The sequence below is a fragment of the Oncorhynchus mykiss genome, chromosome 10 (genome assembly GCF_013265735.2).
Source record: "Oncorhynchus mykiss isolate Arlee chromosome 10, USDA_OmykA_1.1, whole genome shotgun sequence".
NCBI classification, from domain to species: domain Eukaryota; kingdom Metazoa; phylum Chordata; class Actinopteri; order Salmoniformes; family Salmonidae; genus Oncorhynchus; species Oncorhynchus mykiss.
In genome coordinates, this window is record NC_048574.1 from 85,334,906 (window position 1) to 85,352,405 (window position 17,500).

Consider the following 17,500-nt stretch of genomic DNA (forward strand, 5'->3'; position numbering starts at 1 on the left):
CTGGTACGGATCTAATACACACACACACTGGTACCGACCTAATACACACACACACTGGTACCGACCTAATACACACACATACACACACACACACACACACACACACACACACACACACACACACACACACACTGGTTAAAACCTAATACACAAACACACACACAAACACACACACATACACACACAAACACACAAACACACACACACACACACACACATACACAGACAGACATACAGAGAAACACACTGGTACAGATCTAATACAACAGCTAGGTTGTTTGAATGTTTCCCCCCAACGTTGCTGTGTGTTGTGTTTCTGTGTGTTGTGTTTCTGTGTGTTGTGTTTCTGTGTGTTGTGTTTCTGTGTGTTGTGTTTCTGTGTGTTGTGTTTCTGTGTGTTGTGTTTCTGTGTGTTGTGATTCTGTGTGTTGTGTTTCTGTGTGTTGTGTTTCTGTGTGTTGTGTTTCTGTGTGTTGTGATTCTGTGTGTTGCGTTTCTGTGTGTTGCGATTCTGTGTGTTTTGTTTCTGTGTGTTGTGATTCTGTGTGTTGTGTTTCTGTGTGTTGTGATTCTGTGTGTTGTGATTCTGTGTGTTGTGATTCTGTGTGTTGTGATTCTGTGTGTTGTGATTCTGTGTGTTGTGTTTCTGTGTGTTGTGATTCTGTGTGTTGTGTTGCTGTGTGTTGTGATTCTGTGTGTTGTGTTGCTGTGTGTTGTGATTCTGTGTGTTGTGTTTCTGTGTGTTGTGACTCTGTGTGTTGTGTTTCTGTGTGTTGTGATTCTGTGTGTTGTGTTTCTGTGTGTCCAGAATGGGTTCACTCCGCTGCACATCGCCTGCAAGAAGAACCGCGTGAAGGTGATGGAGCTGCTGGTGAAATACGGAGCCTCCGTCCAGGCCGTCACGGAGTCTGGCCTGACCCCCGTCCATGTCTCAGCCTTCATGGGTCACCTCAACATGGTGCTGCTGCTGCTGCAGAACGGGGCCTCGCCGGACGTCTGCAACATCGTCAGTACCGACACGATCAAATCACAACGTTATCGGTCCTTAACAGATGTTATTACGGGGGGTAGTGAAATGCCTGTGTCCCTAGCTCCAACAGTGCAGTAATATCTAATTAAATGCTGGTGTTTCTAGCTCCAACAGTGCAGTAATATCTAACTAAATGCTGGTGTTTCTAGCTCCAACAGTGCAGTAATATCTAGCTTAATGCTGGTGTTTCTAGCTCCAACAGTACAGTAATATCTAACTAAATGCTTGTGTTTCTAGCTCCAACAGTGCAGTAATATCTAACTAAATGCTTGTGTTTCTAGCTCCAATAGTGCAGTATTATCTAGCTTAATGCTGGTGTTTCTAGCTCCAACAGTGCAGTAATATCTAACTAAATGCTTGTGTTTCTAGCTCCAACAGTACAGTAATATCTAACTTAATGCTTGTGTTCCTAGCTCCAACAGTGCAGTAATATCTAGTGAAATGCCTGTGTCCCTAACTCCAACAGTACAGTAATATCTAGTGAAATGCCTGTGTCCCTAGCTCCAACAGTGCAGTAATATCTAACTAAATGCTTGTGTTCCTAGCTCCAACAGTGCAGTAATATCTAATTAAATGCTGGTGTTTCTAGCTCCAACAGTGCAGTAATATCTAACTAAATGCTGGTGTTTCTAGCTCCAACAGTGCAGTAATATCTAGCTTAATGCTGGTGTTTCTAGCTCCAACAGTACAGTAATATCTAACTAAATGCTTGTGTTTCTAGCTCCAACAGTGCAGTAATATCTAACTAAATGCTTGTGTTTCTAGCTCCAACAGTGCAGTAATATCTAACTAAATGCTTGTGTTTCTAGCTCCAATAGTGCAGTATTATCTAGCTTAATGCTGGTGTTTCTAGCTCCAACAGTGCAGTAATATCTAACTAAATGCTTGTGTTTCTAGCTCCAACAGTACAGTAATATCTAACTTAATGCTTGTGTTTCTAGCTCCAACAGTGCAGTAATATCTAGCTTAATGCTTGTGTTTCTAGCTCCAACAGTGCAGTAATATCTAGCTTAATGTAAACATTATTAAAGTGACCAGTGATTCCATGTCTACAAATCGACACACCCACTTCCTGGGTTTTACAGTCAGTATTGACCAACCACAGCAGCTCTTTTAGCTGGTTGTGGTTGTGTTTGTATGTGTTCTAATGATGTGTGTTCTAATGATGTGTGTTTTAATGATGTGTGTGTGTGTGTGTGTGTGTGTGTGTGTGTGTGTGTGTAGCGTGGTGAGACAGCGTTACACATGGCGGCCCGTGCTGGTCAGATAGAGGTGGTTCGATGTCTCCTGAGGAACGGAGCTCTGGTCGACGCCATGGCAAGAGTGAGTCATTTAGTTTGTTGGGGGGGATTTCTACTTGCGAATGACAGCCAATCGTAATACAGGGAGTTGTACACACAACTGGTAACAACTGGCCAGACAGACCAGTCACAGTAACAACTGGCCAGACCAGTCACAGTAACAACTGGCCAGACAGACCAGTCACAGTAACAACTGACCAGACCAGTCACAGTAACAACTGGCCAGACAGACCAGTCACAGTAACAACCGGCCAGACAGACCAGTCACAGTAACAACTGACCAGACCAGTCACAGTAACAACTGACCAGACAGACCAGTCACAGTAACAACTGACCAGACCAGTCACAGTAACAACTGACCAGACCAGTCACAGTAAAAACTGGCCAGACAGACCAGTCACAGTAACAACTGACCAGACCAGTCACAGTAACAACTGGCCAGACAGACCAGTCACAGTAACAACTGGCCAGACAGACCAGTCACAGTAACAACTGACCAGACAGACAAGTCACAGTAACAACTGACCAGACCAGTCACAGTAACAACTGGCCAGACAGACCAGTCACAGTAACAACTGACCAGACAGACCAGTCACAGTAACAACTGACCAGACCAGTCAGAGTAACAACTGGCCAGACAGACCAGTCACAGTAACAACTGGGCAGACAGACCAGTCACAGTAACAGCTGGCCAGACAGACCAGTCACAGTAACAACTGACCAGACAGACCAGTCACAGTAACAACTGACCAGACAGACCAGTCACAGTAACAACTAACCAGACCAGTCACAGTAAAAATTGGCCAGACAGACCAGTCACAGTAACAGCTGGCCAGACAGACCAGTCACAGTAACAACTGACCAGACAGACCAGTCACAGTAACAACTGGCCAGACAGACCAGTCACAGTAACAACTGACCAGACAGACCAGTCACAGTAACAACTGGGCAGACAGAACAGTCACAGTAACAACTGACCAGACAGACCAGTCACAGTAAAAATTGGCCAGACAGACCAGTCACAGTAACAACTGGCCAGACAGACCAGTCACAGTAACAACTGGCCAGACAGACCAGTCACAGTAACAACTGACCAGACAGACCAGTCACAGTAACAACTAACCAGACCAGTCACAGTAAAAATTGGCCAGACAGACCAGTCACAGTAACAACTGGCCAGACAGACCAGTCACAGTAACAACTGGCCAGACAGACCAGTCACAGTAACAACTGGCCAGACAGACCAGTCACAGTAACGACTGGCCAAACAGACCAGTCACAGTAGAAACTGGCAAGACAGACCAGTCACAGTAACTACTGGCCAGACAGACCAGTCACAGTAACAACTGGCCAGACAGACCAGTCACAGTAACAACTGGCCAGACAGACCAGTCACTTACAGAAAGGATTCACTTACTGGTGTGTAGTTGACATTTGGCGCTTTCTACAGGTGAAACATGTGTATAACTAGGGAAGGAAATTAAGCTTAGCCCACTAGCAGGAGGCCAGTCATTTTTAGACCGGCGAGTTGAACACTTGCCAAACTATCCCGTTGGCTAGTGAGGGCTAGTTTACATGGTGGTTTAACCAGCCGAGCACAGCACCCTAAAGCCTTCAGTCCCTGTAGGAGGACCAGACCCCCCTTCACATCGCGTCCCGTCTGGGGAAGGCAGAGATCGTCCAGCTGTTACTGCAGCACATGGCTCATCCCGACGCCTCCACTACTAATGGATACAGTCCTCTGCACATCGCTGCCAGGGAGGGACAGTTAGAGACCACCGCAGTGTTGTTGGAGGCTGGGGCTTCACACTCACTGGCTACCAAGGTAGGATACGCACACACACACGCATAACTCTACACACACACACACACACACACACACACACACACATAACTCTATATATACTCACACAGTGCTGTATCTGTCTCCTCTACATGTATCCTCCCCCCTTACAGAAAGGATTCACTCCTCTACATGTATCCTCCCTAATAGAAAGGATTCACTCCTCTACATGTATCCTCCTCCCTTACAGAAATGATTAACTCCTCTACATGTATCCTCCCTTACAGAAAGGATTCACTCCTCTACATGTATCCTCCCCCCTTACAGAAAGGATTCACCCCTCTACATGTATCCTCCCTAACAGAAAGGATTCACTCCTCTACATGTATCCTCCCCCCTTACAGAAAGGATTCACCCCACTACATGTATCCTCCCCCCTTACAGAAAGGATTCACTCCTCTACATATATCCTCCCCCCTTACAGAAAGGATTCACCCCTCTACATGTATCCTCCCCCCTAACAGAAAGAATTCACTCCTCTACATGTATCCTCCCCCCTTACAGAAAGGATTCACTCCTCTACATATATCATCCTCCCTTCCAGAAAGGATTCACTCCTCTACATGTATCCTCCCTAACAGAAAGGATTCAGTCCTCTACATGTATCCTCCCTTACAGAAAGGATTCACTCCTCTACATGTATCCTCCCCCCTAACAGAAAGGATTCACTCCTCTACATGTATCCTCCCTTACAGAAAGGATTCACTCCTCTACATGTATCCTCCCCCCTAACAGAAAGGATTCACTCCTCTACATGGATCCTCCCTTACAGAAAGGATTCACTCCTCTACATGTATCCTCCCCCCTAACAGAAAGAATTCACTCCTCTACATGTATCCTCCCTTCCAGAAAGGATTCACTCCTCTACATGTATCCTCCCACCTTCCAGAAAGGATTCACTCCTCTACATGTATCCTCCCTTACAGAAAGGATTCACTCCTCTACATGTATCCTCCCACCTTCCAGAAAGGATTCACTCCTCTACATGTATCCTCCCTTACAGAAAGGATTCACTACTCTACATGTATCCTCCCTTACAGAAAGGATTCACTCCTCTACATATATCCTCCCTAACAGAAAGGATTCACTCCTCTATATGTATCCTCCCCCCTTACAGAAAGGATTCACTCCTCTACATGTATCCTCCCCCCTTACAGAAATGATTAACTCCTCTACATGTGTCCTCCCCCCTTACAGAAAGGATTCACTCCTCTACATGTATCCTCCCTTACAGAAACGATTCACTCCTCTACATGTATCCTCCCCCCTTACAGAAAGGATTCTCTCCTCTACATGTATCCTCCCCCCTTACAGAAATTATTAACTCCTCTACATGTATCCTCCCTTACAGAAAGGATTCACTCCTCTACATGTATCCTCCCTCCTTACAGAAAGGATTCACTCCTCTACATGTATCCTCCCTGACAGAAAGGATTCACCCCTCTACATGTATCCTCCCTGACAGAAAGGATTCACCCCTCTACATGTATCCTCCCTAACAGAAAGGATTCACTCCTCTACATGTATCCTCCCCCTTACAGAAATGATTCACTCCTCTAAATGTATCCTCCTCCCTAACAGAAAGGATTCACCCCTCTACATGTATCCTCCTCCCTTACAGAAAGGATTCACACCTCTACATGTATCCTCCCCCCTAACAGAAAGGATTCACCCCTCTACATGTATCCTCCCCCCTTACAGAAAGGATTCACTCCTCTACATATATCATCCTCCCTTACAGAAAGGATTCACTCCTCTACATGTATCCTCCCCCCTAACATAAATAATTCACTCCTCTACATGTATCCTCCCCCCTTACAGAAAGGATTCACTCCTCTACATATATCATCCTCCCTTCCAGAAAGGATTCACTCCTCTACATGTATCCTCCCTAACAGAAAGGATTCACTCCTCTACATGTATCCTCCCTTACAGAAAGGATTCACTCCTCTACATGTATCCTCCCCCCTAACAGAAAGGATTCACTCCTCTACATGTATCCTCCCTTACAGAAAGGATTCACTCCTCTACATGTATCCTCCCCCCTAACAGAAAGGATTCACTCCTCTACATGTATCCTCCCTTACAGAAAGGATTCACTCCTCTACATGTATCCTCCCCCCTAACAGAAAGGATTCACTCCTCTACATGTACCCTCCCTTACAGAAAGGATTCACTCCTCTACATGTATCCTCCCACCTTCCAGAAAGGATTCACTCCTCTACATGTATCCTCCCTTACAGAAAGGATTCACTCCTCTACATGTATCCTCCCACCTTCCAGAAAGGATTCACTCCTCTACATGTATCCTCCCTTACAGAAAGGATTCACTACTCTACATGTATCCTCCCTTACAGAAAGGATTCACTCCTCTACATATATCCTCCCTAACAGAAAGGATTCACTCCTCTACATGTATCCTCCTCCCTTACAGAAATGATTAACTCCTCTACATGTATCCTCCCTTACAGAAAGGATTCACTCCTCTACATGTATCCTCCCACCTTCCAGAAAGGATTCACTCCTCTACATGTATCCTCCCTTACAGAAACGATTCACTCCTCTACATGTATCCTCCCCCCTTACAGAAATGATTAACTCCTCTACATGTGTCCTCCCCCCTTACAGAATGGATTCACTCCTCTACATGTATCCTCCCTTACAGAAACGATTCACTCCTCTACATGTATCCTCCCCCCTTACAGAAAGGATTCACTCCTCTACATGTATCCTCCCCCTTACAGAAATTATTAACTCCTCTACATGTATCCTCCCTTACAGACAGGATTCACTCCTCTACATGTATCCTCCCTCCTTACAGAAAGGATTCACTCCTCTACATGTATCCTCCCTGACAGAAAGGATTCACCCCTCTACATGTATCCTCCCTGACAGAAAGGATTCACCCCTCTACATGTATCCTCCCTAACAGAAAGGATTCACTCCTCTACATGTATCCTCCCCCTTACAGAAATGATTCACTCCTCTAAATGTATCCTCCTCCCTAACAGAAAGGATTCACCCCTCTACATGTATCCTCCTCCCTTACAGAAAGGATTCACACCTCTACATGTATCCTCCCCCCTAACAGAAAGGATTCACTCCTCTACATTTATCCTCCCCCCTTACAGAAAGGATTCACTCCTCTACATTTATCCTCCCTTACAGAAAGGATTCTCTCCTCTACATGTATCCTCCCCCCTTACAGAAAGGATTCACTCCTCTACATCTTTCCCCCCCTTACAGAAAGGATTCTCTCCTCTACATGTATCCTCTCCCCTTACAGAAAGGATTCACTCCTCTACATGTTTCCCCCCCTTACAGAAAGGATTCACTCCTCTACATGTATCAGCCAAGTATGGAAGCCTGGAGGTGGCAAAACTCCTCCTGCAGCGCAAAGCTATGCCTGACGACGCCGGCAAGGTATTATCATAGACATACAGCAACTAGAGCTGGTGTTATTATAGAAATACAGTAACTAGAACTGGTGAGAACACAGAAATACAGTAACTAGAACGGGTATTATCACAGAAATACAGTAACTAGAACTGGTCTTATCACAGAAATACAGTAACTAGAACTGTTATTATCACAGAAATACAGTAACTAGAACTGGTGATATTACAGAAATACAGTAACTAGAACTGGCATTAACACAGAAATACAGTAACTAGAACTATTGTTTTCACAGAAATGCAATAACTAGAACTATTGTTATCACAGAAATACAATAACAAGAACTAGTGTTAGCATAGATATTGATTATAGAAGAAGAGAGGGAGGACACAAAGAAAGAAAGAATAAAGTAAAAAATGAGAGATGACACAGAGAAGGAGAGGAGGGAAGACATAATAGCTAGAGAGAGAAGGAGAGAAGGAGAGGAGGGAAGACAGAATAGCTAGAGAGGGAAAAGGAGAGGGAGAGATGACACAGAGAAGGAGAGGAGAGAGGGAAGACATAATAGCCAGAGAGAGAAGGAGAGAAGGAGAGGAGGGAAGACAGAATAGCTAGAAAGAGAAGAAGAGGAGGAGAGGAGGGAAGACAGAATAGCTTGAGAGGGAAGGAGAGAAGGAGAGAGGGAAGACAGAATAGCTAGAGAGAAAAAGGATAGACAGAAGAAAGAGAAGGAGAGTGTGAAGACAGAATAGCTAGAGAGAGAAAAGAGAGAGCGAGATGACAGAGGAGGAGAGAGGGAAGATAGAATAGCTAGAGGGAGAAAAAAGAGAGTGAGAGATGACAGAGGAGGGGAGAGGAAAGACAGATGAGCTAGAGAGGGAAAAGAGAGGGAGAGATGACACAGAGGAGGAGAGAGGGAAGACAGAATAGCTAGAGAGAGAAGGAGCGAGTGAGAGGTGAAGGGATGAGTAATAAATGTGGTTCTCTCCTCCAGAACGGTCTGACTCCGCTGCACGTGGCAGCTCACTATGACAACCAGCAGGTGGCGCTGCTGCTGCTGGACAAAGGGGCGGCGCCCCACGCCACCGCCAAGGTGAGAAAACAACACAAAACCTGGCGGGGGAAAGACTTTCAAAAGTTTTACCATGGAAAATAACAACTTGTTTTTTTTAACGGAGATGATTAGATAGTACCTGCCTGTCCGCTTCTGGGTCCTGTTAGGTGGGGACATTTTGTTACAGAAAACATTTAAAAACCTTCTGTGGAAGAAAACAAAAACACATTTTTCTTGTTGGCCGAGTTCAGATAGTCCCTTCCTGTTTCACTCTATTTTCATATAATTACAGATACTCTATGTCCATGGATGCTGACCCATAATACTGTCCCCTATATAACACTACTGTTGACCAGGACCCATAATACTGTCCCCTATATAACACTACTGTTGACCCATAATACTGTCCCCCTATATAACACTACTGTTGACCCATAATACTGTCCCCTATATAACACTACTGTTGACCCATAATACTGTCCCCTATATAACACTACTGTTGACCCATAATACTGTCCCCTATATAACACTACTGTTGAGCCATAATACTGTCCCCTATATAACACTACTGTTGACCCATAATACTGTCCCCTATATAACACTACTGTTGACCCATAATACTGTCCCCTATATAACACTACTGTTGACCCATAATACTGCCCCCTATATAACACTACTGTTGACCCATAATACTGTCCCCTATATAACACTACTGTTGACCCATAATACTGTCCCCTATATAACACTACTGTTGACCCATAATACTGTCCCCTATATAACACTACTGTTGACCCATCCCCTATATAACACTACTGTTGACCCATAATACTGTCCCCTATATAACACTACTGTTGACCCATAATACTGTCCCCTATACAACACTACTGTTGACTAGGACCCATTACAAATAAATCATATTTCATATCCTCATCTCAGAACCTGGTGTTTCTTGTTGAAGTATCTTCTCTGATGTTTTTTTCAAAACTAACACTGACGTATTCCTCCTACCCACAATCCTCTCTGCTCTCAGAACGGATACACCCCACTCCACATCGCTGCCAAGAAGAACCAGACGTCCGTCGCCTCGTCTCTGCTGCAGTACGGAGCGGAGACCAACGTCCTGACCAAACAGGGGGTCACCCCTCTACACCTTGCCTCACAGGAGGGGCACAGTGATATGACCAGTCTGCTGCTGGGCAAGGGGGCACATGTCAACACTCCCACTAAGGTAGGGGGGGGGGGACACGTCAACACTCCCACTAAGGTAGGGGGGGGGGACACGTCAACACTACCACTAAGGTAGGGGGGGACAGAGACTCACACAAACACACACGTAGCAGAGTCGTTGCACACATCCAAAAATGCACTCTTTGGCATATACAATACATTCTCTCCCATCTCTCTCTCCCCTCTCCATCTCTCTCTCCTTGCCACCTCTCTCTCCAACTCTCCCTCTCTCCTCCTCCTTCTCTCTCTCCATCTCTCCCATCTCTCTCTCAAACTCTCCCTCTCTCTCCCCCTCCATCTCTCTCCAACTATCCCTCTCTCTCTCCCCCTCCATCTCTCTCTCCAACTCTCCCTCTCTCTCTTCCCCTCCATCTCTCTCTCCAACTCTGTCTCTCTCTCCATCTCTCTGTCTCTCCCCTCTCTCTAAATGTCTCTCTCTCTGGGTATCTCTCTCTCCCCTCTCTCTAAATGTCTCTCTCTGGGTATCTCTCTCTCGCCCTCTCTCTAAATGTCTCTCTCTCTGGGTACCTCTGTCTCTCCCTTCATCTCTCTCCCCTCTCTCAGAGTGGTCTGACACCCCTCCACCTCACGGCCCAGGAGGACAGAGTGAATGCAGCAGAAGTTCTGGCCAAACGTGATGCTAACCTGGACCAGCAAACCAAAGTACACACACACGCACGCACGCACACACACACACGCACACACGCACGCACGCACGCACACACGCGCACGCACGCATGCACACACACGCACACACACACATACACACACTCGCACGCACGCGCACACACACACACACACGCAGACTTTATTTTTTTCTAAGTTCTTTCTCTAATCTTCCTCAGCTCGGCTACACTCCTCTCATTGTTGCCTGTCACTATGGAAACGTAAAGATGGTCAACTTCCTCTTGCAGCAGGGCGCCAGTGTCAACGCCAAAACCAAGGTACCAGAGTTTACTATTGGAACGGGTAAGGGTAAGGTAACAGAGTTTAATATTGGAACGGGTAAGGTACCAGAGTTTAATATTGGAACGGGTAAGGTACCAGAGTTTAATATTGGAATGGGTAAGGTACCAGAGTTTAATATTGGAATGGGTGAGGTACCAGACTTTACTATTGGAACGGGTAAGGTAACAGAGTTTAATATTGGAACGGGTAAGGTACCAGAGTTTAATATTGGAACGGGTAAGGTACCAGAGTTTAATATTGGAACGGGTAAGGTACCAGAGTTTAATATTGGAACGGGTAAGGTACCAGAGTTTAATATTGGAACGGGTAAGGGTAAGGTACCAGAGTTTAATATTGGAACGGGTAAGGTACCAGAGTTTAATATTGGAACGGGTAAGGTACCAGAGTTTAATATTGGAACGGGTAAGGTACCAGAGTTTAATATTGGAACGGGTTAGGTACCAGAGTTTAATATTGGAACGGGTTAGGTACCAGAGTTTAATATTGGAACGGGTAAGGTACCAGAGTTTAATATTGGAACGGGTAAGGTACCAGAGTTTAATATTGGAACGGGTAAGGTACCAGAGTTTAATATTGGAACGGGTAAGGTACCAGAGTTTAATATTGGAACGGGTAAGGTACCAGAGTTTAATATTGGAACGGGTAAGATACCAGAGTTTAATATTGGAACGGGTAAGGTACCAGAGTTTAATATTGGAACGGGTAAGGTACCAGAGTTTAATATTGGAACGGGTAAGGTACCAGAGTTTAATATTGGAACGGGTAAGGTACCAGAGTTTAATATTGGAACGGGTAAGGTACCAGAGTTTAATATTGGAACGGGTAAGGTACCAGAGTTTAATATTGGAACGGGTAAGGTACCAGAGTTTAATATTGGAACGGGTAAGGTACCAGAGTTTAATATTGGAACGGGTAAGATACCAGAGTTTAATATTGGAACGGGTAAGGTACCAGAGTTTAATATTGGAACGGGTAAGGTACCAGAGTTTAATATTGGAACGGGTAAGGTACCAGAGTTTACTATTGGAACGGGTAAGGTACCAGAGTTTAATATTGGAACGGGTAAGGTACCAGAGTTTAATATTGGAACGGGTAAGGTACCGCTCCAGTAGCAGACTGACAGTTAGTGACAGTTGGTGACCGTTAGGATTTAAATATTTAAAACCCAACTGTCTGTCTCTCGTGTTCTCGTTCCTTCTGTTTTCTATTTCAGTGTGTGTGTGTTTGTGTGTGTGTGTGTGTGTATAATATGTATGTATAGTGTGTGTTTGATGTCAGTGTTTAAAACTCAACTGTCTGTGTCTCCAGAACGGTTACACTCCACTTCACCAGGCAGCACAGCAGGGACACACACACATCATCAACGTCCTGTTGCAACATGGAGCGACACCCAACACTACCACTGCTGTAAGAACACACACGCACACACACACACACACACACACACACACACACACACACACACACACACACACACACACACACACACACACACACACACACACACACCGTTTGATTAGATGTTTGATTCTCTCTCTCCCTTCTCTCCTTCCTTCCTTCCTTCCCTCTCTCTCTCACTCTTCCTCTCCCGCGTTTTCACACTCTCGTTCTCTATCCCTCCCCCTCCCTCCCCCCTCTCTCTCTCTCCCTCTCTCCCCCCCTCTCCTCCCCCTCTCCCTCCCCCTCTCTCTCTCTGTCAGAATGGGAACACTGCTCTGTCCATTGCCAGGCGTCTGGGTTACATATCTGTCGTTGACACTCTGAAGGTCGTCACAGAAGAGGTCATCACCACCACAACGGTATGTGACCCCTCGTGACGCTTCCAGGTAGAAGGGTTTCCCCCTAACCTCAGATCAGCTTACCCCTTCTCATATCCTAACCTTAACCATTTAGCAGGGAAAATAGTAAAACTGACGTTAGATCAGTGTGTTAGGGATGAACACGGTCCTCTGTCTGTCACAACAGTACCAGTTTGTTTTCTGTCCATGACTTCACAACTTTCACAACAACAACAAAACAACACAGAATAACAGAATATCATTCATGTTTCTATGGTTACAACCCTCTGGTTCTAACGGGCTGAATCCTTGTTCTCTTTTTCCCTGGTTGTGATTGGCTTGGAATCCCTGTGCTGACAGACTGTGACATCAGAGAAACACAAGATGAATGTTCCGGAAACCATGACGGAGATACTGGACGTGTCGGATGAGGAGGGTGAGTTCCTTTTGATTACATATAAATAAATACTGTGGTTGAGACAGACAAGAGACTTTACAGACAAACACACTTTTTAGAGGAGGACACTAACAGAGATAATATATACATAAATACTGTGGATAAGACAGACAAGAGACTTTACAGAAAACACACTTTTTAGAGGAGGACACTAACAGAGATAATATATAAATTGATACTGTGGTTGAGACAGACAAGATACTTTACAGAAAACACACTTTTTAGAGGAGGACACTAACAGAGATAATATATAAATTGATACTGTGGTTGAGACAGACAAGAGACTTTACAGACAACACCATTTTTAGAGGTGTAAACGTGTCACACTCGTCGGATGGAGGAGACAGCGTGGTATGTGTACATTCTTATTTATTTAAAGAATGAAACACTGAACAAACTAACAAAATAACAAAACGAAACGTGAAGCTATACACTATAGTGCTGACAGGCAACTACACACAGACAAGATGCCACAAACACAAATGGGAAATGGCTACCTAAATATGATCCCCAATCAGAGACAACGATAAACAGCTATCTCTGATTGGGAACCATATCAGGCCAACATAGACATTAAAAAAAACCTTGACATACAAAAACCCTAGACATACAAAAACCTAGACATACAAAAACCCTAGACATACAAAATCTAGACATACAAAAACCTAGACATACCAAAACCTAGACATACAAAACCCTAGACATTTAAAAACCCTAGACATACAAAAACCTAAACATTTAAAAACCCTAGACATACAAAAACCTAGACATACCAAAACCTAGACATACAAAAACCTAGACATTTAAAAACCCTAGACATACAAAAATCTAGACATACAAAAACCTAGACATACAAAAACCTAAACATTTAAAAACCCTAGACATTTAAAAACCCTAGACATTTAAAAACCCTAGACATACAAAAACGTAGACATTTAAAAAAAATCTAGACATACAAAAAGCCCTAGACAATACAACAATTAGCGTACCCACCCTCGTCAGTCCCTGACCCAACCAAAATGTATAGAAAACAGAGATATCTAAGATCAGGGCGTGACAAACGGTCCAGTTTGTAGTTGGTGTAGAGAGTCAGGCGCAGGACAGCAGATATGAGTAATCAACGTACTTTACTCAAAGTATACAAAATACAAAGCAATGTAGCGAGCCCACAACAAAAACAGACCCGATGTACAAAGAACGATCACTCATAAACAAAACACGGGGGAACAGAGGGTTAAATAATAAACAAGTCATTGGGTGAGTGAAACCAGGTGTGTAAAGGCAAAGACAAAAGACAAAACAAATGGAAAACGAAAAAGCGGATCGGCGGCGGCCAGAAGAAGGCCGGTGAAGTCGACCGCCGAACGCCGCCCGAACAAGGAGAGGCACCGACTTCGGTGGAAGTCGCGACAAGTCGGGAACACTAACAGAGATGATATATAAATAAATGCTGTGATTGAGACAGACAAGAGACTTTACAGACAAACACACTTTTTAGAGGAGAACACTATAGCTATATGTTTTAAAATAACATGATCACTTCTATAATACATTCTGGGGGGGACTCTATAGCTATGTGTTCTAGAATAACATTATCACTTCTATAATACATTCTGGGGGTATTCTATAGCTATGTGTTCTAGAATAACATCACTTCTATAATACATTCTGGGGGGGATTCTATAGCTATGTGTTCTAGAATAACATTATCACTTCTATAATACATTCTGGGGGGGATTCTATAGCTATGTGTTCTAGAATAACATTATCACATCTATAATACATTCTGGGGGGATTCTATAGCTATGTGTTCTAGAATAACATTATCACTTCTATAATACATTCTGGGGGGGATTCTATAGCTATGTGTTCTAGAATAACATGATCACTACTATGATACATTCTGTGGGGATTCTATAGCTATGTGTTCTAGAATAACATTATCACATCTATAATACATTCTGGGGGGATTCTATAGCTATGTGTTCTAGAATAACATTATCATTTCTATAATACATTCTGGGGGGATTCTATAGCTATGTGTTCTAGAATAACATTATCACTTCTATAATACATTCTGGGGGGATTCTATAGCTATGTGTTCTAGAATAACATTATCACTTTTATAATACATTCTGGGGGGATTCTATAGCTATGTGTTCTAGAATAACATTATCATTTCTATAATACATTCTGGGGGGATTCTATAGCTATGTGTTCTAGAATAACATTATCACTTCTATAATACATTCTGGGGGATTCTATAGCTATGTGTTCTAGAATAACATTTTCACTTCTATAATACATTCTGGGGGGATTCTATAGCTATGTGTTCTAGAATAACATCACTTCTATAATACATTCTGGGGGATTCTATAGCTATGTGTTCTAGAATAACATCACTTCTATAATACATTCTGGGGGGATTCTATAGCTATGTGTTCTAGAATAACATCACTTCTATAATACATTCTGGGGGGATTCTATAGCTATGTGTTCTAGAATAACATCACTTCTATAATACATTCTGGGGGGATTCTATAGCTATGTGTTTTAGAATAACATTATCACTTCTATAATACATTCTGGGGGTATTCTATAGCTATGTATTCTAGAATAACATTATCACTTCTAAAATACATTCTGCTGGGATTCTATAGCTATGTGTTCTAGAATAACATCACTTCTAAAATAGATTCTGGGGGGATTCTATAGCTATGTGTTCTAGAATAACATTATCATTTCTATAATACATTCTGGGGGGATTCTATAGCTATGTGTTCTAGAATAACATTATCACTTCTATAATACATTCTGGGGGGATTCTATAGCTATGTGTTCTAGAATAACATTATCACTTCTATAATACATTCTGGGGGGGTTCTATAGCTAGGTGTTCTAGATTACTGACTTCGCAATGATGCCAGAGATGACTGACTTCACAATGATGACAGAGATGACTGACTTCACAAAGATGCCAGAGATGACTGACTTCACAATGATGCCAGAGATGACTGACTTCACAATGATGCCAGAGATGACTGACTTCACAATGATGCCAGAGATGACTGACTTCCCCCTTTTAACTCTTTCTATTTATTTCTCCCCTCCTCCCACTCATCCCCCTCCTCTCCCTCATCCCCCCTCCTCTCCCTCATCCCCCTCTCCCCCTCATCCCCCCTCATCCCCCTCTTCCACTTCTCCCCCTCCTCCCCCTCTCCCCCTCTCCCCCTCTCCCACTTCTCCCCCTCCTCCCCCTCTCCCCCCTCTTCCACTTCTCCCCCTCCCCCCCCTCTCCCACTTCTCCCCCTCCTCCCCCTCTCCCCCTCTCCCCCCTTTCCCACTTCTCCCCCTCCTCCCCATCTCCCCCCTCTTCCACTTCTCCCACTCCTCTCCTCTCCCTCCTCTCCCCCCAGGTGAGGACACTATGACAGGGGATGGAGGGGAGTACCTGAGAGCTGAGGACCTGAGGGAGCTGGGAGACGACTCTCTACCTGGACAATACCTGGATGGATTCAACTACATGAGCCACAACCTGGACAGGTGATGCACGCACACACACACACGCACGCACGCACACACCCACACCCACACCCACACCCACACACCCACCCACACACACACACACACACACACACACACACACACACACACACACACACACACACCCTACCACACACAGAGTCACCAGTGGAGGCTGCTGAGGGGAGGACGGCTCAGAGTAATGTCTGGAACGGAGCAAATGGCATCGACACCTGATACCGTTCCACAAATTCTGCTCCAGACATCAGACCCTCTATCACTGTGTATAATATAGTACTGTCTATGTCTCATCAGACCCCTCTATCACTGTGTATAATATAGTACTGTCTGTGTCTCATCAGACCCTCTATCACTGTGTATAATATAGTACTGTCTGTGTCTCATCAGACCCTCTATCACTGTTTATAATATAGTACTGTCTATGTCTCATCAGACCCTCTATCACTGTGTATAATATAGTACTGTCTGTGTCTCATCAGACCCTCTATCACTGTGTATAATATATTACTGTCTATGTCTCATCAGACCCTCTATCACTGTGTATAATATAGTACTGTCTATGTCTCATCAGACCCTCTATCACTGTGTATAATATAGTACTGTCTGTGTCTCATCAGACCCTCTATCACTGTGTATAATATAGTAATATCTATGTCTCATCAGACCCTCTATCACTGTGTATAATATAGTACTGTCTATGTCTCATCAGACCCCTCTATCACTGTGTATAATATAGTAATATCTATGTCTCATCAGACCCTCTATCACTGTGTATAATATAGTACTGTCTATGTCTCATCAGACCCTCTATCACTGTGTATAATATAGTACTGTCTGTGTCTCATCAGACCCTCTATCACTGTGTATAATATAGTACTGTCTATGTCTCATCAGACCCTCTA

The 17,500-nt window shown here is 44.0% G+C and overlaps 1 protein-coding gene across 3 annotated transcripts in view; it reads left to right on the forward strand.

Annotated features, from left to right (window-relative positions):
- Positions 1 to 17,500, forward strand: part of LOC110515949 (ankyrin-2) — a 212,217-nt gene that overhangs the window by 98,463 nt on the left and 96,254 nt on the right. For all 3 annotated transcript variants that reach the window (XM_036934328.1, XM_036934326.1, XM_036934327.1), the window contains 12 exons: positions 809 to 1,006; positions 2,255 to 2,353; positions 3,959 to 4,156; positions 7,499 to 7,597; positions 8,565 to 8,663; positions 9,655 to 9,852; positions 10,416 to 10,514; positions 10,697 to 10,795; positions 12,129 to 12,227; positions 12,521 to 12,619; positions 12,959 to 13,034; positions 16,472 to 16,598. In XM_036934328.1, coding sequence (XP_036790223.1) covers positions 809 to 1,006; positions 2,255 to 2,353; positions 3,959 to 4,156; positions 7,499 to 7,597; positions 8,565 to 8,663; positions 9,655 to 9,852; positions 10,416 to 10,514; positions 10,697 to 10,795; positions 12,129 to 12,227; positions 12,521 to 12,619; positions 12,959 to 13,034; positions 16,472 to 16,598 — 1,490 coding nt within the window. The remainder of the gene's footprint in view (positions 1 to 808; positions 1,007 to 2,254; positions 2,354 to 3,958; positions 4,157 to 7,498; positions 7,598 to 8,564; positions 8,664 to 9,654; positions 9,853 to 10,415; positions 10,515 to 10,696; positions 10,796 to 12,128; positions 12,228 to 12,520; positions 12,620 to 12,958; positions 13,035 to 16,471; positions 16,599 to 17,500) is intronic.